We start from the raw sequence: 23,827 nt of genomic DNA on the forward strand, positions 1-23,827 counted from the left end.
ACACAAGGTTTTGCAAGGATCAATGTTGAAAAATTACTCATGCATAAGTTTTGTAAATAAAATACTTTAATAAAAAACTATAAAAATATATATGCATAGATAATTTTCAACATTCACCCTTGCAAAATCTTGCATTCCAAATTTTTTTCTCCTTCTCTTCTCCCCCACTCCCTCCCCTACACAGCAAGTAATCCAATATATGTTAAACATGTGCAATTCTTCTATACATATTTCCACAATCATCAGGCTGCACAAGAAAAACTCAGATCAAAAAAGAAAAAAAATGAGAAAGAAAACAAAATGCAAGTAAATAATAGCAAAAAATGTGAAAATATATGTTAAATCCAATATGTATAAACATATTTATACAATTCTCTTGATGCATTAAAAAATCAGAAAGTAAAAAGAAAGTAAATGAGTAGTAAAACTAAATGCAAGCAAACAACAACAAAAAGAGTGAGAATATTATATTACAATCCATACTAAGTACCCAAAGTCCTCTATCTGGGTGCAGATGGTTCTCTCCATCATAAGACTATTAGAATTGGTTTGAATCACTTCGCTGTTGAAAAGAGTCACATCCATCAGAATTGATCATCACATAATCTTCTTATGGCCCTATACAATCTTTTCTAGGTTTTACTCACTTCACTCAGCATCAGTTCATATAAATCTCTTCAAGCCTTTGTGAAATCATCTTGTTGATCATTTCTTATAGAACAGTAATGTTCCATAACATTTATATACCATAATTTGTTCAGCCATTTCCCAACTGATGATGGATACCCATCCATCTGGTTCTTGCCACATTTTTGCACACGTGGGTCCTTTTCCCTCCTCTAAGATCTCTTTGGGATACGGACCCAATAGAGACACAAAGAGTATGCACAATTTGATAGCCCTCTGGACATAGTCATGATAACATGAAGCCTTTCTTCATTACTTTATTTGTTAGTATCCTCCCTCCTAAGCTACTTTGTATATAACTGTTTTATATTTATTATTTTTTCTTTGAGTTTATTGTTGGAGGATAATAGATTTAGAGGTAGAAGAGACATTAGTTGGACTTCTACAAGTCCAACTCCCTCATTTTTATAGTTGAGGAAACAGAATCACAGACAGATGAAGTTACTTTCTCAAGGTCATACATTCTTGATGACTCTGTAATTATTTAATTGAAATTAATATACATGGTCTTTCATTAACTACCACCAAAATGCCACGAAATCTATGAGAGGCAGTGTGTTGTTAGAAAAAATGTACATAACTAGGAATCAAGAGGCCTCTGTGTTCAAATCCTTGAGCTTGATCATGTTATTTCATTTTTCTGATTCATAGTTTCCATATATGTAAAATGGAATAATAATCCTGGCATCACCTAGCTCACGGAAGGTTGTTGACAATGTAGCAGAAAACTTAAATTGCTTTAGAAATATGAACCATTCTTCTTCAGTGAGATGTTCTTAAGTCTCTTCTAACTCTGAGGTTCTATGGGACATTGATTTGAAGGTCCGCTCCGTGCAGGTAGATAAAGACACAAAGATAAAAAATATAGGTCCTTGCCCTTATGGAGCTCATTGACTGGAGAAAGATATGGATTCAAATTAAAAAGCATTTAAAAAGTTATCTGTGCAAAGCACAGTAGGGCATTAGGGTTACCAAGATAATCATGGCACAGGCCCAGTTCTAAATTAGTTTATAGTCCACTGAGGAAGAAGAACAAATGAACCAAACATGAAAATAATATAGGGGAAAGTGAAATCAATGCAAAGTAGAGGTTCAGAGACAATATCTTGGAGCTCATTAGCTGATTCATTTTGTAGTAATCAGATTGGGGAATCAAAAAACCACCTTGCCTTTATGAGGTTTCCAGATGGTCCAGGAGAACTAGGAAAAAAAGGAGAGTAATGATAATTCAGATACATATGTAGCATTTTAAACTTTGCAAAATTCTTCCTCATGATAATCCTATGAATTATTAGAATTATTCTTATCTTCATTTCTGAAGATATAAAATTGACATTAATAGAGAGAAAATGACCTGCTTATTGTTTCATAGTGAGTGTCATAGGATAAGAACAGTAAGAGAGCAGAGCAATAGTTAGCAATTTTCTTTTAAACAAATTTTTATTGATATAATTTGCCTTTGCAATGGCTAGAACGCCAACTCTGAAGTCAGGAGGAACTGGGTTCAAATTTGACCTCAGGCACTTAAACTTCCTACTGTGTGACCCTGGGCAAGTCACTTAACCCCAATTGCCTCAGAAAAAAAGATAAAATTTGCCTTTATATAAACTAAATTTTCCCATGTATTACCCCACTCTTATTCCAGAAAACTATTCCATAACAGAAAGAATGTTTTAAAAGGAAAATAAAGGGGGAAGGAGAACAAATATAATAAGCAAAATTGATCAATACATCAACAAAATCTATTCATCCATCTGGACCTGATAAGGATCTCTCATCTTTGCAAAGGAGTTGGGACAAGTGTCTTCTCATTTCCCTTATTTGGAGCCATGCTATTCTTTGTAACTTGGTAATATTCACTTTTATTTATTGTCCTTTCCATTTCTATTGTTGTAATCATTGTGAAAATTATTTTCTTAGCTCTGTTTATTTCAGTCTGCCTCAGTTCATGTAAATCTTTCCGTGCTTCTTTATGGTTATCTTATTCATCATTTCTAATCGCACATTATTATTCCATTATGTTTATATACCACAATTTGTTTAGTCATTTCTCTGATGAGCACATGCTTTGTTTCCAATTTTTTGCTATCACAAAAAGTTCTCTGAATATCTATAGGTGAAGCATTTAAGTACTTACTTTGCACTGTGCTGGGGATGCCAATGCATTCGTTTTCTTAAAGAGCTTAAAATCTAAAGGGGAGGCAGAAGGGGAGAGAGGGAATACAGAAAGGCAGAACCAAGGGATTGATGAGTGAAGATGGAGTAAAAGCCTGGTTCTGGACAGGAGAAGGCCAGGGCACCTAGAGACAAAATCTGATTTGGTGAGTGGGGAGAGATGAAGATGTTGACTAAAGTATAAAAAATGTGCTTGGAAATAGTTCTAATATTCTATGTAAAGTAGAAAGTACCTCAGCAATCATTTGATCCAACTTCCCCACTTGTCTGAAGTCTATCCAGGGAATGGATTTAACCAACATGATACTAAGTAGCAAAGTCAGAAGAATCCAGGTCTCAATATTTTTAATCCCATTCTCTTTAAACTACACCATGTTACTTTTTGGGGGAGGAGGAGTAGGGCTAAAATCACTGTTAAGCCTAAAGGTGTTTATTAAACATTTAGGCACAGATGAGGCCAGGAAGCAGCAAGTTTATCTGGTACCATTTTTTAAAGCTTCTGTGGTAGCACTTTTTCCTTATGAGAAGGATGGAAAGGGAAGCATTCTATATAGGATGTTTAAAGTCTCTTTTCCCTAAAAGAACATACTAAATCCCTCCACCAAAGCAATAAAGTGACTCAGTTCCTGAAGTGACAGCCCCCTTACCTTTTCCTAAGGGAGCAACTTTACTCTGGGTTGAATGGGAGGGAAAGCCTGTCACTATTTTCTCCAGAAGGCAGGTCAGTGTCTTATGGTCTCCCATTCCTCTTTCTTTTTCTCCTGTATCACCTCGGAAATCTGTGCCAGGCCCTCCCTTTTAAGGGAGAAGTTTTCGAGTTGCCTGGGTGGGGACAGAAGACTAGGTGTTTCATCCTTTTCTTGTGGCAGTGTTCCCCATTGGTTGGTTAGGATTGGAAGGACAAAAAGAAGATCTTTAAGTATGCTAATTTTAAAGGAGTTCTAGAGAAATTCTGGACTATGGTGCTTATTGTTCCCACTTCTTTATTATATGTCTTGGAGCAGGAAGAGATCATGTGATGGAACCTACTCATTTTTCAAGATCATGAAACGAGCCCCCAAAATGGTGACTTCCTCAGGACCACGATGATAGTAAGTTATAGAGCTGGGATTGAAATTTAAGTTTCTTTTATTTAGTTCAATTCCTGTGCCCTTTCACTATTCTTTGACTTGGGAATGAGGAAACTGAGGCAGGAGAATGGGTCAAGGAGAGAGATGAGAAGTAGGCATGCCCATTTTGTCAGGTTGGAGTCAGAGGACCCGTGTTTGCACCCCAACTTTGCTACTTAGTAGTTGCTAGACATCGAGCAAGTCATTTCCCTTCTTAAGCCTTAGCTTCCTTCTCTAGAAAGAAGGTCAAGGTGGATTAGATGGTCTCTAAGGTCCGCTCCCGGTTCTAAATCTTATAATTCCACCATCCTGTTTGAAGAATAATAGTTTATGCAATGTTGGCAATGGAAAATTTCCAGAACCACACCACTTGGGTGTGGAATAGGAGATAGTGAGGTGTGACAGATATAGGGAGGCAGAGTTCAGCTCAGCAGAAAGAACTTGTGAATAAATAATCAAAAATGAAATTAATCTGAAAGGAGCTTCTTGCTTTGCAGTAGTGAAGGACCCGGTCGTTCCTGGAAGAATTCAAACAACCCCTAGTCAGGGATGCTATAGAGGGCTCTTGGAGGGAGTTTGCATTTGCTGGTCCCTTTCATTTTTTGCGAGACTACGAAAAGTTCAGGAAATAGCCGCCCAAACTCCCCGACAATTCCAGCACCCCAGGGGCCCCAACTAACCTCCCCCTGCTTGTCCGAGGGGGCAGGGCTGGCTGGAGATTTAGCGAATGCGAGAGCGAGGAGAGTCACTGGGAGGAGCCAAGGCGGGCAGTCCAGGGAGACAGGGGGTGGAGCCCACATTGGTCAGGGCTCTTGGTACCGAGCGGACGAAGGCCAGCTGCCCGCCAGCTTCTAGACTCTTAAACTCCTGCCCACAATGAGCTGTGAGTTCGGTCAGGGCAGTCTATTGCTCCCAGCCGGGGCTTTTCTGTGTTCCCACTTGTCTTCCCCGCCTTCCCCTTTCCCTTACTCTTCTCCGTCTCTCCTCTCCTTCCTCTTTTCTATTTCTCGTTCCCTTTCTTTTTATTACCGCCCTCGCGCCTCCCTCCCTCATTCCCTTTCGCCTCCCCTCACTCCTTCCCATTGTCTTCTTTCTTTTTCCCTTTATTCTTTTGTACTCTTGCTCTTTCATCCCCTTTCCCTCTTCTTTTCTTCATCTCCATTCCCCCCACTTTCTCCTCTTCTCTCCATCTTGACGTTTCTCACCTCTTTCCTCTCCAGGGCTACATCTCTCCTTCAGTCTGTTGTTATTGCTGCAAACTGTGTCTCCTGCTCCAGGGACCCCTGCTACAGGTAGGGCTCCTTCTGGGGAACCTGGAGGTGGGGAAGTCTGCCCCTTGGATGCAGTTGGTTAGTTGGGAAAGAGGCAGGAGGATGTCCATTTGGGGCTTTGAAAATTCTGAGGGTCAGGAGAAAAAATGCGTTATAATGATCTGTTCTGGGGTCAGAGAGAGGAAGTCTGCTGTGGATTTGCCTTATTGCAACCATTTTATTCCCATCCCCAGCTTCCCACCTTTCTCCTTGGAGAGCTGGAAAGTCATTTCTCTCTAGATCTCACTTTCCTCATCTGAAAACCAAGGAAATGAGATTAGAAGGTCTTTATAGTTTAGCTTTAATATTCTGTTCTTTGTTTCCACCTGCTATATTCTAAGGAATTTTCTAGCCCTAACATTCTGTTTTCTAATTAAGACTCTTCCAGATTCATTGTTCTACGTTCTAAGGACTCTATCAGGTTTAAGATTCTATATCTTAAGGCCTAGGGAAGAAAATAAGGTCTCCTGGGTTTGAGGGAGGCAGTGCCTAAGGATGATGGGACATGTCTGAGTTGGGCTAATTCTCTCTGTTCCCCAAGGAGGCTGGCTTGAGGGCTAGTGGCTCAGTAAGAAGAAACTTCCCCTCACTAAATTTCCCCTCTTCTTTCTCTTCCTCTCTTCCTCATTCTCCCCTTTCTCCTCCCCACCATCCCACCAAAGAGCTGCCTCTGACCTTTCCATTTGCAGGCACTGTCCACTGGTGGGGTTGTTTCCTGCTACGAAAGAAGAGGTGGGCTCAAGAGTGATGGGATGAGAAAGAACAGAGAAGGAGGAAGAGAATGGTGTCATTTTAGTCTCCCCTGAGGATCCCTTCCCTTTCTCCCCTGGATATGAAGGGAAGGATCTAGGCTCTAAGTCCCTGTCCCCATGAGGGAAGACTACTGATCTCCTAGCCTCTGTCTAGCCATATTACCTTCTCATAGTTCTTACTGATTACCCTCTCTCCTCTCTTCCCCACCCAAAATGATTAAGTGAATTGATTGCTTTCCTAGTGTGTTACTGGTACCTGCTTACATTTGGGTTAGATTTAATTTCCTCCTCTCTGAAATCAAGTAAACTCCAATGGAGTTTTCCAGATGCTTGTATATACATCTCTGGCATTCCTAGTCATATGGGAGAATCTAGAGGACCTTTTTCTTGCTCTCATGATATGATATTTGTATAGTACTTTAAGGTTTATAAAGTACTTTACATCTTTTTCCACCCCTGAGGCAATTGGGCTTAAGTGACTTGTCCAGGGTCACACAGCTAGGAAGTGTTAAGTGTCTGAGGTCAAATTCCAACTCAAGTCCTCTTGACTTCAGAGCTGTAGCTCTAACCCCTGTACCAACTAGCTTCCCCTTCCATCTTCTTAACAACACTGTAAGTTAGGTATCTAACTTACATATCTCTTTTACAGATACGGAAATGAAGGCAAACATTAGTTAAATGACTTGCTCAAAATCATAAAGCTTAGGGAGTATCTGAGGTGGGATTTGAACTTGGATTTCCTGGCTTCAGGTCTAGTCTTCAATCCATTTCATCACTTAACTACCTGAGCATTCCTGGTTCATACCCAGGAATCCTTTTGAATTTGAAAAGGTAGTATATGGTATTTTCTGGAAAGAGCACTGTAAGGATAGGGTAATCTGGGTTTGAATCTCAGCTCTGCCACTATCATTGACTATGATGACTATCATTTTGGACAAATTTCATCTTTCTGAGCCTCATTTTCCCCTATTGTAAAGGGATCCATTTAGACTAGATAATTTTGTAAGCTCTAATATTTTGTGTTCGTGAGAGCATCAGAGCAAATGTTAAAACTGGGAGGAGTTTTACAGACCATGGAGAGATTGTCTAGTCTTACTCCCTTATTTCACAGATGAGGAAAGTGAGACCTGAATAAATTAGGTGCAGCATATGAATTGAAGTCAAATTCAGAATGGGAAGATAAGAATTCTTCAATTAAAAGGAAGGGAGCCCCTTTCAACAATTCTGTGAGGTAGTTAATATAAGTATTATTGTCTCCATCATATAATTGAGAAAATTGAGTCTCAGTGACTGTGACTTACCAATGATTCTGCAAGGACCAAAGTTCTAAGCTCCCTTTCAGATTTAAAATACTATGAGACTTTCAATTACTCCTACCCCTTTCATCTCAGCTCACTTCCTTATGCTTTTTTGACCTTCCAAGAAGCCCTGAGCTGGGATTTCATCACCATGAGGATGATGGGGAAGGAGAGAGGCTTATAATCTTTTTTTCCTGCAGTATTAGGTTGAAGCAGCTTTGGGCCTGGGGATCTGAACAAATTTTCTCCAAATAGGATTCTAGGAGATCAGAGGATCAGAGACCTTAGAATTAGAAGGAATTTTAGACATCAGAGAGCAAGTGTTTTAATTCTCATCTTATACCTATATGAACAATATGGGGAATTTTATACATGTAAGGGGAAATTAGGGCTAGTATTTTGGTCTTTGCTCTAAGGTCCTTACGATTTTAACATTCCAGGTTCAGTGTTCTAACTCTACAATTTCAAATTGTTTTGAGTAGAGGGATATTGGGCATTCTTGCAGAATGTAAAGCCCTTTCACTCCATGCCTTCCATTTCCCATTTTGGAGATGGTCCAGAGGGTGTAGATGACATGCTCAGGGTTGCACAATGAGTTAAGAATTAGAATCCAGATTTCCTCACTTCTATGCTCTCATGCAACACATTTTTATTCAGGCTTCAACTTTCAAGATTCTCTGCTAGGTAGTGAGTCATATTTAACTCTAGTCTCTCCCCAAATCCTATGAGCAGTCAAGTTTTGATCATTTTGTCTTAAAAAAAAAATACCAACCCCTCCTTACCACCAAAGCTCAAACTCTCTCTCCTATCTCTTTTCCTTATCATCCATACCATATCTGTCTTAATTCAGGGCCTATCCACTTCTTCTTCTTCTTCTTTTTTTTTTTTTTTTTCCTGTGAGGCAATTGGGATTTAGTGACTTGTCTGGGGTCACACAACTAGGAAAAGTTAAGTGTTTGAGTTTGGATTTGAATTCAGGTCCTTCTAACTCCAGGGTCAGTATTCTATCTACTGTACTGTCTAGCTGCCCCTAAGTTGTTATTATTGTTATTATAGGTTTTTTTTTTTTTTTGTAAAGTAATTGGGGTCAAGTGACTTGCCCAAGGTCACACAGTTAACAAATATTGTGTCTGAGATAAAATTTGAACTCAGGTCCTCCTGACTCCAGTGCCAATGCTCTATCCACTGAGCTACCCAACTGCCCTGCCTTATTAACTTCTTAGCCAGACTATTAATTGTTCTCCTTGCTGCTAGTCTTTCCCCTTGATACTTCATCCACTATATTTTCTGACTCAAAAAGCTCTAGTGGCTCTCTGTTGTCCTGAGAATAAAATATGAACTCTTCTGCTTAATCTCCAGAGCCCTTCATAGTCTGGTTACAGCTGATCTTTCCGTGGTTATTATACATTAATGTCTATCATGCATTCTATATTCCAGCCCAACTGGCCCATTTGCTGTTCAGTGGTCATAACATGCCATTTCCCACTTCTGCGCCTTTGTATAGGCTAATCCTCTGTGCTTGGAATATACACACCCTGTTTTTTCTCTCCATATCTTGGATCCCTGCTTCATAGGTCAACTCAAACATCAATTTCATGTTTCCTGAGTCCCTGTCCCCAGATGCTAATTTTCCGGGTCTCCATGATTTTGTATTTATTTAGGTGAGTGCATATTGTTTCCCTCCATAGAATATAAGCTCTCTGAGGGCAGCAACTGTTATCTTTTTATCTTTGTGTCTACAATACTTAGCAAGTGCCTGGCATATACTTATTGATGAATTGACAGACAGGGTTTGATAGCAAAACTTTCAATAGAAAGTTTCAATTTGGAGAGTGATTCTGTGACCTACAGCCCCTCCCTAGATCTTGATTTCTTTCTTCAGTGTCAAAATGAGTGACCAATGTTCTAGATAACATTTTTTTAAAATGTAACACAGAATAATGTCTGTTATCATATTGCTAGCAGCCCTAGCATTCACTGTTCTATGAACTGATGAATGAATTTGCTTATACATAGGGAAGGAAGAGAACATTCTGGTCAGGGGGAACAGAGTGAGCCATAGCATGGTTGCAGAAAAACAAATGGTGTGTTTGTGGAGCTGCTTAGCTCTGCTTGGCTATAACATGGAGCATATGGAAGGGAGAGGATGGGAAGTAAAGATGGAAAGAGAAGTAGGAGCCAACTTAGGGAAGGGCTTGAAGGCCATGTTAAGCAGCTGGGAGGAGGGAAGATAAATACCATTGTATCAGGTGATGAGGACTTCTGCTCTATGTGGAGGCATTTGAGTTGAAGAGACAGAGTTCATTTTTCATGTATGAGAGAATTGTTTTCTCAATTGTTTTTTCAAAGAGAATGAAATTAGTTTGAGGAACTAGGAGCCTGAATGCCTTCGCTCACTGTGCCTAGCAAAAAACCGAATCCCTTGAAGGCCTCAGTCTGTACTGGACCCCTTCTCCTATTGTACTGAAGTAGAATGCTTTTCTTCTGCCTTTCATTGTACCCCCCCCCCCCCGCATTTATTTATTTAGCACCATTCCTGGCACACAAATGCTTGTTGACTCAGCTCCCTTAGTCCAGTTCCTTCACTTTAGAGAGCAGGAAACTGAATTCCCAAGGAGGAAATGTCTCAAGTTAGTTAGCATAGAGTTAGGATCCAAATGCAGATCCTTCTTACTCTAAGATCAGCACTACACCATGATTCCTGGGCCAACATAGCCCAACCCTCCCTTTGTGAAGATTAGATACTGTGACAGGTTGCAAACCCTTAGGACAGGGAGATGATATTGCATGGGTTCATTTTAAATGAGGTATGTAGTGCTTGGAATTGTCATATCAGCCCATAAAAGAGGTACTAAAATTATGGTACAGGATTCTCTTTCTTGGAAAAACTTTTGCTCATTGGGGATGCTGTAGGGGAAAAGTACCCAGAACACTGGGCCTGGTATCCCTGAGTCTAGGAGACTCCCTGAGTTTATGCACCTTTCTGCTCTCACACCAGTAGAGCCGGGAAGTGGGGAAAGTGCTCATGTGTGGAAAAATGGGGTGGGGGTAAGAAGCCTCCTGATCCTGCTATTATTTTGAGAACCCATGGACACAGCCTATCAGGGTATGGAAAGACCCAGGCAAAGTCCAGGAGTTTTTTGGGCTGGTGTCCATGGGAAGGAATGTGGGATGATTGCCAGCCTTGCCTATCCCAAGGCCCCCCACTTACAGAGTGCAGGCTGTGATTACATTCTATCCAGCTTTCGGGGACCCCCCAGCCTTTTCTCATTCCAGTTGTCACATAGAGGAGAGGGGGAAGGAGGCAAGACTAGGGTTCCTTTTAGGCCTCCCCCTTCCCTCACTCCTCTCCAACTGGTGTTCCACTTATTAGACAGGGTACAATGAACAGCTGTTAGTTGCTTGCTGATGATTACAGGCCTTGTCTGAATAGCCTGGCCAGTTGGAAGGATTAGGTAAATTAGACAAAACTGTCTCCCTCCTTCCCCCCAAAGAATCTAGCATCTCTTGTTTATACTATTTTAGTATCTTTGGAACTGGACTTCGGCAAACTTCTCTAAATATTATTCTTAGCAGACTATGGAAAAGTTAATCTCTCTCCACCTTACCCAAGACTGAGTGATACTCCTTTTTTAGTTTCCACAGAGGTCTCCTCTCCTCACCCAAGTTCCCCGCACTTAACTTGAGTAGACTCAAACACCAGCATGTCCATGTTCTGCTCTGTAGTTTGGGCTGAGATCCCCAGGGATGGGGAGGGGAAGTCAGAGAGGAAGGCACAATGATGGGGTGAGCTGAAAACAGAGATGACCACAGGCATTTTCACCCAGAATGATATTTGTTAGCGCAAAATGGGACCTTAGTCCAAAGGGCAGCAGAGCTGGAAGTGGAATTTGAATGTTAGAACTTGAAAATAACTTTAGAACATAGAATGCCATAGATTTTGTAAACCTTGGAACATAGACTGCTAGTGTTGGAATGGAATCTAGAGGTCATTGAGTCCAATTCCTAAATTTAATAGAGGACGAGAGTGGGCCCTAGGAAGTGGCTTAACCAGACAGATCAAACATTGAGTAAATGGTTTTTGAGAACCTGGTCTGGGCTCTTACTCCTACAGGTGTTGTCAAATCCAAATGAAAAAAGAAAGAAATCAGCTCTGGTGATTATATGAGGGCTTTAAGTTAGATAGAAGAAAGTCTTTCCTAAGTGGGGGATCTTATGTAGAAGAGGTCTAGGCTGATACTCTCCTCTCTAACTTTTCTCTAAAAGCCATTAACTGTGAGACTTTTAGGCTGGTGGTGAAGGTGAAAGAAATCCAGAATGAAAACTTAGGAAGAACTCTACTAGAGTTGAGTTCTAGGCTTGAGACCATGGAACCAATTTGGGAGGCTTCTGTATTTATTTATTCAGTATAACAAGGACGTGTGGGTTCTTTCTGAATACCAGGAAATGGACCTTCTAAGGTCATTTACACTAGTCAGGGTTTGCAGAGATCCTGAAAATCCCCTTCCTCTAAGCTTGGTCCTCTAGGAAATAGTGACCAGAGCAAAGGAAAAGTCAAAACCAGGCCATGTAGGATAAGCTAGGTCTCAAGGGGGTGTCTTACAACTGTTCTGGCTTCATCTTCATGTTAATATCTGGACTAACTTATCCTAGGCACAGATCACTGTAGCCTTGTAGATAGCTTTTGGAGAGAATAGGAGGGGTGTGTGTGTGTGTGTGTGTGTGTGTGTGTGTGTGTGTGTGTGTGTGTGTTGGAGGGGGGGAGTCCTAGAGAAGAGAATTGGAGAAAATGAGACCCTAGAGCCCTTCTACTGGGATGGATTTCACAGTTCCTTAGCTGTGTATGTTGTGACTAAGAGACCTTTAAATATCCTGAAGCTACTGATACTTATTGCAAAAAAAAGAAGAGAAAAAAAAAGAAAGAGGATGAGAAGGAGAACAAAGGAGAGGAGAAGAGGGAGTGGGAAAAAAAGGAGGAAGGGACAACAGCAAAGAGCAAAAATGAAGAGGAGATAGGGACTAAGACTAATAGGAAAGGAGAGAAGGGAGAGTAAGGTTGGGGTAGGGAAGAAGCTTGTCTATTCTCCCACAGTCTGGTTGTTTCAGTCTGGAGCAGTGGGTCCTGAATTCTTTAATAACTCAGTGGCTGGATTTCATGGAGCATAGATCAAGGCTGGTAATAGAAGACACTTAGACTAGAATATAATGCTAGAACTTGGTCCTCCAAGGCCTGCTGTCATGGAAACCTGGACTGTTACAGCTGAGACAAGTTTCTAGAGACTGTCCTGTGTGATACCCTAATTTTACGGACGGAAAAACTGAGGTGATTTGCCCAAAATTGTTTATCTAATTACTGGCAGAAGCACGAGTAGAACCCCAGTCTCTTGACTCTCCAGCCTGGTGGTTCTTCCAGATTTGATCAATTCAAGGGGTTTCAATGGTAAAGGAAAGTACCCTGACTCAGGAGCCTGGGTTTCTGTTCCAGCTCCACCACCCACTGTCTAAATCACCTAGCCCCGTCATCTCTTAGAACCTTAATCTTCTCTATAAAATGGAAATAATGATTGCAAGGAGTAAATTGTAGAAAACATCACATAATGTTACTGAGCTTCATTTTCTCCATAAAATGAGGATCAATAATCCTTGTCCTGCCTACTTTATAGGTTATAAGGAATATGCATGAGAAATGGGAGTTATTATGATTTTTGTTCTTTGACTTTAGTTCTCTGGGTGTGGGAAAAGGAGGCTTTCAAGAGGGCAGCTGCTGGAAGCTAGCAAATTCTTAAGCAGTCTGTTTTGGGTAAAGTGTAGCAGTACTGACAAGAGTCTTTTTCCTGAGGATCGAGAAAAGAGGCTGACATTCAGCAAGATCCCTACTATATTCTGGATCCCAGATCTGATCTGCTCATGTATGAGTCTGATTGATAAAGGTGAAGCCCCCAGGAACTTCTCCTGAGTCCTACTTTCTCCTTGGCCCTGAGTCTTCCTTTCTTTAATATTCTTCTATACTCTCAGTAACCTACCTTACACTAAACAGTGCCCATTGTGCACTGAAGGATTAAGCAAAATAATTTGCATTATTTTCTCATACTTTCTCATGTTGGACTGGGGGTGGGGGTAGGACTTGGACCATTGACACTTCTTTTTACTTACTTTCCTCAAACTATACATCAGGAGAACAGGAAAGGACCTCATTTACTGGAGGAGAAAATTAAGGCCCAAGAAATTAGGTAATTTTATCAAAGTCCTATAGCTAATAGTTATCAGAAGTATACTTTTATCCCAAGTCCTCTAACTCTAAAACCAGAGATCTTCCTATTATACCAGTTTGTCTTGCCTTGAATGGAGGGTCTATCTAAGGATGGGAATGGTTTTTTCTCTTAATTTTATCTACCCTGTACTTCTCTTCTTTTCTTCCTGTTCTCATAATAGATTTATGGGTTATTATAGCTAAAAGAAATCTTACAATATCAGAGCTGGAAAAGACCTCAGGATTTGGAATATTACCGAGATGTTAGAACAAAAATGTCAGAACATAGAGAATAAATTTAAAAGCTGGAAGAAACTTTAGAATGTAGAGCTGAAAGATACTTTAAGACAAAACATTTTAGAAGTAGAAGAACCCTTAAAAATCACATATACCCTCTGTCCCATTTTATAAATGATGAAGCAGACTTAGAGAAGGAACTTATTTAAAGTTTTAAAGTGACTCACTATTTTTTTTCTTTTTAACTGTTTTTATTTTATATTATTTTTATTTTTTGGCAAAGCAATTGGGATTAAGTGACTTGCCTAGAATCACACAGCTAGGCAGTATTAAATTGGTTCTGGAACTCAGGACTTCCTGACTCCAGGACTGCTGCTTTTTCCATTGCATCATCTAACTGCCCCTCCTTTTTAAAATTTTATTATTGTGAACTTGACACACACCAACAAACATGAACATTTCCATATGAATCTGAGATCTTATTACTTATAAATTACTTGTTATTTATAAATAAAATATTTATTTCAAAGTTGTTTTTCTTGTTTGCTTCTTTCTCTAAACTTCCTTCTGTTAAATACATTTAAAAAGTGCTCACTGACAGTTTTATTTCTTTCCTTTGTTCTTGGCTTTATTTCTATTCTTCCTCCTCCCAGGTTCTCCTTCCAGAGCTTTTATTCCTTTCCCAACAATAAAAAACAAAACAAACAAACAAAAAAAACCTCTTCTGTGTAACAAAGAAGTGTAGTCAAGTAAAACATCTACTGTTCACTATGAGCAAAAATGTATCACCTAGAGCAGGTGGTGCAGCACCAGCCCTGAAATCAGGAGGACCTAAGTTCAAATCTGTCTCAGACACTTAACCCCAACTGCCTCAACCAAAAAAAAAAAAAAAAAAAAAAAAAGTGTGACCCATTCAGTATCCTGAGTTGATTAGCTCTTTGTTAGGAAGTAGGCAGCATCATTTATCCACAGTCTTGTAAAGAAGTGTTGCTCATTGCATCGATCAGTTCTTTTTTGGTTGTTTTTCTTGTTTTGGATCTGCTCATTTTGCTCAGCATCAGTTCACATAAGTCTTCCCAATTTTCTCTGAATTCATTCTTTTCATAATTTTTATGAGTAATATTATTCCATTATGTTCACATGCCATAATTTGTTCATTGTTGTTTGATGCTTTTTAGTTTTGTTCAACTCTTCATGACCCTATTTGGCATTTTCTTGGCAAAAATATTGGAGTGATTTGCCATTTCCTTCTCCAACTCATTTTACATGTGAGGAAAATGAGGCAGACAGGGTAAAGTCACTTGTTCAGGGTCATAGAGAAGGAAATGTCTGAGACTCAGGAAAATGAATCTTCCTGACACCTGGACCCATGCTATATTTATTGTACCATTTATAATTTGTTCAGTCATTTCCAATTGATGAACAGTAACTACTTCTTTTCTAGTTCTTTTCTATACTAAAAAGAGCTGCTATAAATGTTATGTAGATATCTTTTCCTACTTTCTTTTCTCTTTTTGCTGATTATGCTTAATAGTGGTAGGTTAATAAAGGGTCTGCATACTTCAGGGATATTTAGTTTCAGATTGTTTTCCAGAATGACTGGATCAATTAAATTCATAGCTTCACCAATTCATTTGTATATCTGGACTTCTACATCTCCAACAATTATTACTTTTCTTTTTATGCTAACTTTGCTCATCTAGTGATTGTGAAGTAGAATCTCAAAGTTGTTTTAATTTGAATTTTTCTTATTTGTGATTTGAAGTATTTTTTCATATGGTTGTTGATAGAATGGGTTTCTTCCCTTGACAACTGCCTGTTTCTATCCTTCAACCATTTAATGTCTATTGGAGAATTGCTCTTGTTCTTATATATTTTAAACAATTTCTTATGTATCTTGGATGTCAGAGAAATTTTTTGCAAAGATTTTTCTTTTGTTAAAGTCTTTTTTGCATTTATTTATATAATGATATGTTTTTTATTGTTTTTATTCTTAAATCATCTATTTAATTTGTAATTTTCCTAATATTGAACTAAGCCTTTATTCCTACTATAAATCCAACGTGGTAATGGTGTGTTTATCTTCTGAGTATGTTGATGTATCTTTCTTCTAAATATTTTATCCAATATTTTTGCATCTATATTGATTAGGATTAATGATCTATAGTTTTCATTTTTTGTTTTGTCTCTCTCAAGTGTAGTTATCAAAGTCATAGTTGTATAATAGAAGAAATTTGGTAGGATCTTTTCCTAATTTTGCTAATAATTTATATGACAGAATTCATTGTTCTTTGTAAGACTCCACTTTAAATATATTTGGTCCTGGTTTTTTTCCTTTGGGATTTCATTTATGTCTTGTTCAATTTCATTTTCTGCAATTAGGTTATTTAATCTCTCCATTTCTTGTCTGTTAATTTTATCCATTGACATTTCTACTAGGCTATCTCTAAAGATATAAAAGAGAAAAGACTCATGTGCAAAAATATTTAGGATGGATCTTTTCATTATGGCAAAGAACTGGAAATAATTGTGAAATGGCTGAACAAATTATAATATGTGAATGTAATAGTACATAAAAGTAATCTATTGTTTCACAAAACTTATGAATGGAATCATCTCAGAGAAATCTGGGAAGTCTTGTATGAACTGATGCAAAAATGAATGGAACCAAGAAAATAGTTTATATAACAACATTGTTAAGTCACACAATTTTAAAAGATTTAAGAACCCTGATCAGTACTATGACCAACCATATTCCAGGATACTGAAAATGAACTAGGCTATCTCTCCTGACAGAGGTGATAGATTCAGAATGGAGAATGCGGTATGGATATGGACAATGTGAAAATTTGTTTTGCTTGACAATGCAAATTTATTACAAGGATTTTCTTTTTCTTTTTTCTTTTAAATTTAAAATTTTTTCTTTAAAACAGGTAGACAGGAGAGAAAATAAATGCCTCTTAATTGAAAGATAAAATGAAAAAAAGTCAGAAGTTTTATACTTGTATACATATGTTTGTTTTGTTGGTATATATGGCAAATAGTTCCTTTCCTTTTCCTTTTTTGGTAATTTTAAAATTTTTGTTACTTGCAATTAGGTTTAGTTTCTTTGTTAAAAAAAAAAAAAAAACATTGGCTAATAGTTTATCCAATTTTATTATTTTTAAATAGCTCTTTGTTTTACCTACCAAGTCTATGTCTCTTTTGACTTCAGTTTTATTAATCTCTTTTTTGCTTTTAGAATTTTTATTTTGGTGTTTAGTTTTTTAAATTATTCCTTTTCTAGTTTTGTTGTTGTTGTTGTTGTTGTTGTTGTTGTTGTTGTTGTTGTTGTTGTTGTTTAGTAGCATGCCTAATTCATCAATCTGTTCTTGCTCATTCATTAAGAAGATTTTTAGATATTTTAGATATATTAAATTAGATGTTTTAGATATATTAAATTTCCCCTAAGAATATCATAGATGTGTCCCCAAAATTTTGATTTGTAGCTTCATTTGTGTAGTGTAATTTGAAAAAAATTCTCAATGTTTTGCATGATTTATCTTTGATCCACCGTTTCTTTGTCATTAAATTATTCTCTATTTTAGTTCAAATTCTTTTTTTCAGAGGTCCTTTATTGATTATGCTTATGTGTGTGTTTGTGTGTACTGTGATCAGTAAAGAATATGTTTAGTATTTTTCTGCATTTGTTTGTGAAGATTTTATGCCTGAGAACATGGTCAATATTTGTAAAGGTATCATGTACATCTGAGAAATATATATGTTACTTTATAACTTCTTTAAAGTACTGTTTGGTCTTTATCTTTTTATTTTTAAATTTTTTAAGTGCCTAGACCTGAAAAAATAAGATTAAGATCCCCAATTATTATGATTTTACTATTTCTCCCCATAATTGGATTCATTTCTCCTTAATATATAGATTCAGGGCCATTTCAGATATATATCTATATATGTGTTAAGTTCTTATATGCTTTTATTATTTATGATTTCTTTAAACATGATATAGTTTCTCTGTTTATCTCTTTTAACCATGCCTATTTTTGTAGTTCCCTTGTCTGAGATTATGAATGCTCTCCCTGATTTTTAAAAAATCATTTGAAGCATAATAAATTCAGCCCCTCATTTTATAATCTATGTGAATCTTCATGTTTCAAATATGTTTCTTCTAAACAATACACTGTTGAATTCTGCTTTATAATCTATTCTGCTGCCTTCTTTTATGTGGGTGAGTTCATACCATTCACATTCCCAGTTGTGACTACTAATTATGTGTCACCATGCATCATCTACTCTTTTAATTTCCCCCCTTTTTTTTTGTCCTTATAATCTTTATAAAGAAGGTGGTGAAAAAGGGTTCTAAGCAAAAGTAATGACCTATAATTGAAATGATTTTCTTCAGCTCCCATGATCCTCTTCTCTTTCCTTTGAATAGACACCAATTACTAATTCTTACTCTTAATTTTTTTCAATTTATTTCTCCCTTAAAGATCCATACTTTGGAGTTGAAATTTGTTTTGTTGGTGACTATTCCTTCTTCAATATAACCAACTATTCCTTCTTCAATATAACCTTCCTTTAAAGATTTCTTTTCCCTCTTCCTTGTCCCTACCTGTCTCCTTGTTGAGTTTAATGTATTGTTTTCTACCAAACACTGTGTGTGTTCAGCTTTCCTGTGTACAGTTCATATAAGAATGGTGTTCATGTGAAGCTTCCTCCCCATCTCCTTTACCATCTTTTTGTATTTTTCTTCTCAAGCACTTTGATAATGAAAAAATCAGGTTCTAGTCCCTCCTTCACTTGTCATCCAAATGTATTCCTTTCACCTTCCCTTTCTTTTTTCTCCGAATATAATCAAATCATATCAGATCAACCAAATCACCTTTAGGCCTTTGTTTAATTCCCTTTTTTAACCTTAGAGACATTAGGGTTCCAAAGTAACGATTTTTTTTTTCTCTTCCTATTATAATGTCAAGACTTCAATATTATTTAGCTCTTTTCAATTGCCCAAATACTTTTACTTTTCAAAATGTCTCCTGACTTATTTGAATTTCAAAGTTTCTGTTCACATCTGGTCTTTTCCTCTGGGATGAAATTGACCTGTTTTACCAAAAGTTTATTTTTCCCCTTTTAGGATTAGACTCTATGTTTCAGGGTAAATTATTCTTGATTATAAATGCTTATCATTTGCCTTCAGGGACAGTTCAAGATCTCTCCTCTACAGTAGTAGCTGTCATATGTTATGACCCTGGTTATAGTTCCTTGGTACTTGAACAATTCTATATAGCTTCCTTCAGTATTTTTAAATTTAGCCTGGAAGCTTTCAATTTTGGCTGTGTTATAGTTCTGAGGATTATCATTTTGAGGTTTATTTCAAGAGATGCCCAGTAGATTCTTTCTATTTTTAGTTTGTACTCTCATTCTAATAGATATCAGTTTTCAGCTATGATTTCTTTTTTTAAAAATCATGATCTGAAGAAAGTCAGAAGATTCTTCAGTCATCCTTCCATGACCTGTTTACCATATCTATTATTTTTGACAGTAAATTTTTTTTCACTTTTTTAAATATTTGGATTTTGTTTTCATACAAGAAATCCCCAAAGTCTTGGTGAAATTTTTAAGCTATAATGATGACAGCATCACAAATTAAGTTTCCATCACTCAAAACTGTTAGCTTAACATTATTAAAAATAACTTCTTCATGATTTGAGTGCAATTTTGTGCATTTAAGCTATAAGATAGTCTTTTTGTTTAATAATAGCTTTTTGTTTTTCAAAATTCATGCAAAGATAATTTTTAACATTCACCCTTGCAAAACCTTGTGTTCTATATTTCCTTCTCTCCCTCTCTCTTCCTTCCCCTAGAGAGTAAGTAATTCAACACAGGTTAAATGTGCAATTCTTCTAAACATATTTCCACATTTATCATGCTGCACAAGAAAAAATTGGATCAAAAAGGGAAAAAAATGAGAGGAAAAAAACCAATCAAGCAAACAACAATAACAACAAAAAGTGGAACTACTATGTTGTGATTCACATTAATTCTCAACAGTTTTCTCTCTGGATGCAGATGGCTCTCTTCATTGCAAGTCTATTGGAATTGGCCTGAATCACCTCATATTGAAAAGAGCCTAGTCTATCATAATTGATCATCACATAATCTTGTTACTGTATACAGTGTTCTCTTGGTTCTACTTACTTCACTTAGCATCAGTTCACCTAAGTCTCTCCAGGCCTTTCTGAAATCATTCTGCTGATCATTTCTTATAGAACAATAATATTCCATTACATTCATATGCCATAACTTTTTCAGCCATTTCCCAACTGATGGACATCCATTATGAGACAGTCTTATGTTAAACTTTTAATAGCATAAAATGGCACTAACATTTTGGGATACTTTGTATTTCTTGTTATTTCGTAAAATAAGTGATTTCTGTCTATTCTATTCTAATCATTAGAGACTTTCTTATATTGACAAGGTTTTCTATTTTCTCTTCTAAGCTTTTTAATCTTTCTACTTCTTTCCCCTAGGACTCTTATTTCATTTGTAATTTCATTTTCTCTTTCTTCACTTCTTCCAAGTATTATTTTTAGTCCTTGAGGCAAAGACATCAACCCACCTCAGCCCGAGGCTTTGTTTATAGTTGTAGAAATACTTGCTCCTTGTGAAATAAACATACCCACATTTTAACTATCTCTAGATCCTTGATATAACCCATAACATCCAATATCCTCTGTTTACTCATGTCTACAGCTTCACTTCCTAATTTGAGACAGTATCAAGTCCAGTCTCTGCTCCAACATGCACTATTGGAGTTGTAGAGTCCTGTGTCATCTTGATTTGATTTCCTAAGTATTTTAGAGTCCTGGCAGGTTTTGTGTAGGCCCCTCTACAACAATTAATTTCAGATCACTGAGATCATTAAGGCTCTTGGAAACATCTCAGATCACAGAATAGTGAGCTTCCAGTACCCTTGCAGAGTCCTGGTCTGAGAGAGCTGTTCACTGTTAGAATGCTGAGGCTTCCTACCACCCTGAAGCGTCTGCATCTGAACACTCCAGTCTTCCTGCACCAAAATATAGAGTGCTGCATGTTTCAGGCGCCCCTTGGAGAATCTTGAGTCTATTCTGAAGGCTTATCTTTATTTTCATTGGCTTTTTTGAGGGGTCAGAACCTCTTTCTCAATGCCTGAGGGCTTCTTGATAGATTAAAGCATTTACTATAGTAAATATAGTTTGCTTTTTTCCTTTTTTCCCTTTCTTGATTTTATTTGATCTTATATTCTTTTTACATCATTGCTGAAATACAGAAGTGAGAACTAGCTTCTCTGACATAGTTAACCCAAAGTCAGTAGATTCACCCTTAATCTCCTGGTATTTCCTCCCCCAAACCACACTCCAGGCTATCTCCTCTATCCCCTATGTGTTAAATGTGATTATCTTCATGTAATATCTGCCTGACTCTGGCAAAATAGGAAGGAAGCCTGAGTCTGCTGATAATGGAAGGATCACTGAATTGGAAAGACTCAAGGACCACATCTGCCACTATGTTGCTTTATGACTTTGGACTAATCATTTCATGATTCTTTGGGTCTCATTTCCCTTAAATATAAAATGAGGCAATTGGAGGAAATAGCTAATAAGGTTCTTTCTAGTACTAGAGCAGTGATCTATGACCTTAGACAAATGTGGTCTGATTCCCCCAATTTTTACAGATGAGGAAGCTGAGGCAGAGGTGAAGTATTTGCTCAGGATCACAATTTTAAGTGATGGGACCAAGTAGCCTTCTAACCCAGCTTCTCTGACCACAAAGGTAGTGAATTTACCACTGCCTCATACAGGCATTTGTGTTGTTTGTCCCTGAGTGTTTCCAGGCTCTGTGAACGGGAGCTAGGGGATAGTTAGAATGACTGTAAGTTCTTTCTTGCTCTGAGAGCCTGTGGCTTACTTAGTACACACTTGAAAATTTCCAAGCATTTCTGTTCTGTTTTCTTGGCCTCTTTCTGCCCTCCCCTCCTGCACCTTCCTCCCTGACCCTCCCAATCCAGTGAGGCGCCAGCCAGAACTGGGTGTGCCCAGCTAGGGCTTTAGGAGGGGGGTCAAAATAGAGTGACTTCCCAGAAGCCAGAGGCCTGTCATGTCTTCTCTTGCTTTCTCACTGTATTCTAGCCATATTACTGTTCCTTCTGTTTGGGGGTTGGTGGGGGATAGAGGGGGAAGGAGGAAGGCTGCTATATTCCCTCCCCAACTTTAAATCCAGATGTGGCAAGCTTGGGTCACAACTGGCAAGGAGGAAGGTCTGAGAGTTGGAGAGAAGAAGGGAGGAGAAAGTGTGGGAAGTCGGTGTTATTTTGAATGAAATAACACTCATTTAGGAAAAGGGGTGTGTGTGTATGTGGGGGGGAACAGCCAGGTCTGTGACTGGAGGGAAAGAGAGATTAAGATAGAGACATGAACAGAAGACCTCAGTGTGGACAGAACACAGCTCGGCATATAACTCTTTTTCCTGAGACTTGGAGGAGTTGTGGTGGGAGGATAGAGTAGTGTCAACAAAGGATGGTATAAATGGCAACTAGGTAATGCAATGGAGAGAGGGCTGGATGGGTAGGCAGTGAGACCTGAGTTCAAAACCAGACTCAGATATTTTTCACCTATGTGACCATGGTCACTTAATTTTTCTCAGTCTAAGTTTTTTCAGCTGTAAGATATGAGTAATAATAACACCTGCTTTCCAAGATTGTTTTGTAAGGTTAAAATGACATTATTTATAAGGCTCTATATAAATTATAAACATATAGTATATGCAGTGAGGTGATACAGTGGATAGAGAGCTGAGCCTGGTGTCAGGAAGACCTGAGAATGCATTCTCAGCCACTTACTGGCTGTGTGACAATTTCCTCAACAATAAAGTAGGAATTATAATAACAAGCACCTACCTCCCAGAGTTGTAAGGGTCAAATGAGATAAATGCAAAGTGCTCTAGCACATAGTAATCACTCAATGATTATTCTTCGATTCCTTTCCCAATATATGGGTTAGGAAACCCAAGGGTCTTTCACTGATTCACATTGACCCTTAATTGAATTCTTCAGCTTTTTGGCTTTCAATTTTAGCATCTGTCAAATGGGATGATGACACCTTTATTTGTGTTGTGAAGATCAGATAGATAATGGGTTTGAAATACTTTGAAAAATCTGTCTTAGAAAATGAAAGTTATAGAATATGAGAGTCATAAAGGATCTATAGAGTATCAGACTGAAAGACTTGAGAAACCACCTACTTTAGAGCTCTCATTTTGTAGATGAAGAAACCCAGATCCTGAGAAATAGTTATTTCCAGCACTATTCAGTAAATAGCAGCAGAGACAAGGCTAATTCAGGCCCCGGTTTAGGATTATTTCCAGGAATCCCAGGGCATCATAAAAACCATGGTACAGACAGAGTAAATTAGGTATTGGCTTGGTAAACTCTTCAGTTGACTTGCCTAGTTTTCTTTTTCCTGGGATGCTAGATAGACAGCTTGGGCTGGAGAGATGGAGAAGGAGATGGCTTGAGGCGACTTCCCTTCCAAACTTCTTAGGCTCAGGCTGCTGCTTCTATTCTGTAACTCTACCCCATATCTCTTTTCCATTGCTCCATCTCCCCAAATATTGCTTTTGTCCTGCCCACTGGGCCTGAGTCTGACTCAGCAGGAAGTGTCTGTTCCCAAAGGCTACAGGGTAGCCTTTTATCAGTTGTTTCCTGGCATTTGGTGCCATGAGCCAGGCCTTGAGAGGCAGTGAAATAAGTAGCTTTCCTCAGGAGACTGGTGTGCGGCCTGAAGGATACCTGCAGTTCGAAGCCACAGTGAACCCTACCATGGGTTCAGAGAATGGCAGAATTAGAAATCTCAGAAGCCACTGTGCTCAATCTATATCTGATGAATAATGCCCTCTTTGGTGTCCCCAATAAATAATCACCAACCCTATCCCCTCTTCTCTGCCTATACCTGTGGGCACACTCCCCTGTACT

At 38.1% G+C, this 23,827-nt stretch overlaps 1 protein-coding gene and 1 long non-coding RNA gene across 4 annotated transcripts in view; one reads left to right on the forward strand and one right to left on the reverse strand.

Annotated features, from left to right (window-relative positions):
• Positions 1-1,132: 1,132 nt before the first annotated feature.
• Positions 1,133-5,548, reverse strand: LOC141557406 (uncharacterized). The gene is made up of 3 exons (XR_012486784.1): positions 5,484-5,548; positions 5,177-5,369; positions 1,133-1,887 (listed from the first exon to the last, which is right to left on the reverse strand). It is a non-coding gene; the product is annotated as an uncharacterized LOC141557406 (long non-coding RNA).
• The window catches only part of PTGS1 (prostaglandin-endoperoxide synthase 1), a 45,027-nt gene continuing 25,952 nt past the window's right edge, over positions 4,753-23,827 (forward strand). Inside the window, exons 1-2 of one of the 3 annotated variants that reach the window (XM_074292991.1) lie at positions 4,753-4,854; positions 5,192-5,263. In XM_074292991.1, coding sequence (XP_074149092.1) covers positions 4,848-4,854; positions 5,192-5,263 — 79 coding nt within the window. In that variant the 5' untranslated portion in view covers positions 4,753-4,847. The remainder of the gene's footprint in view (positions 4,855-5,191; positions 5,264-23,827) is intronic. The other 2 variants (XM_074292993.1, XM_074292992.1) reach the window with 2 other exon arrangements.

The sequence above is a fragment of the Sminthopsis crassicaudata genome, chromosome 2 (genome assembly GCF_048593235.1).
Source record: "Sminthopsis crassicaudata isolate SCR6 chromosome 2, ASM4859323v1, whole genome shotgun sequence".
Lineage (NCBI taxonomy): Eukaryota > Metazoa > Chordata > Mammalia > Dasyuromorphia > Dasyuridae > Sminthopsis > Sminthopsis crassicaudata.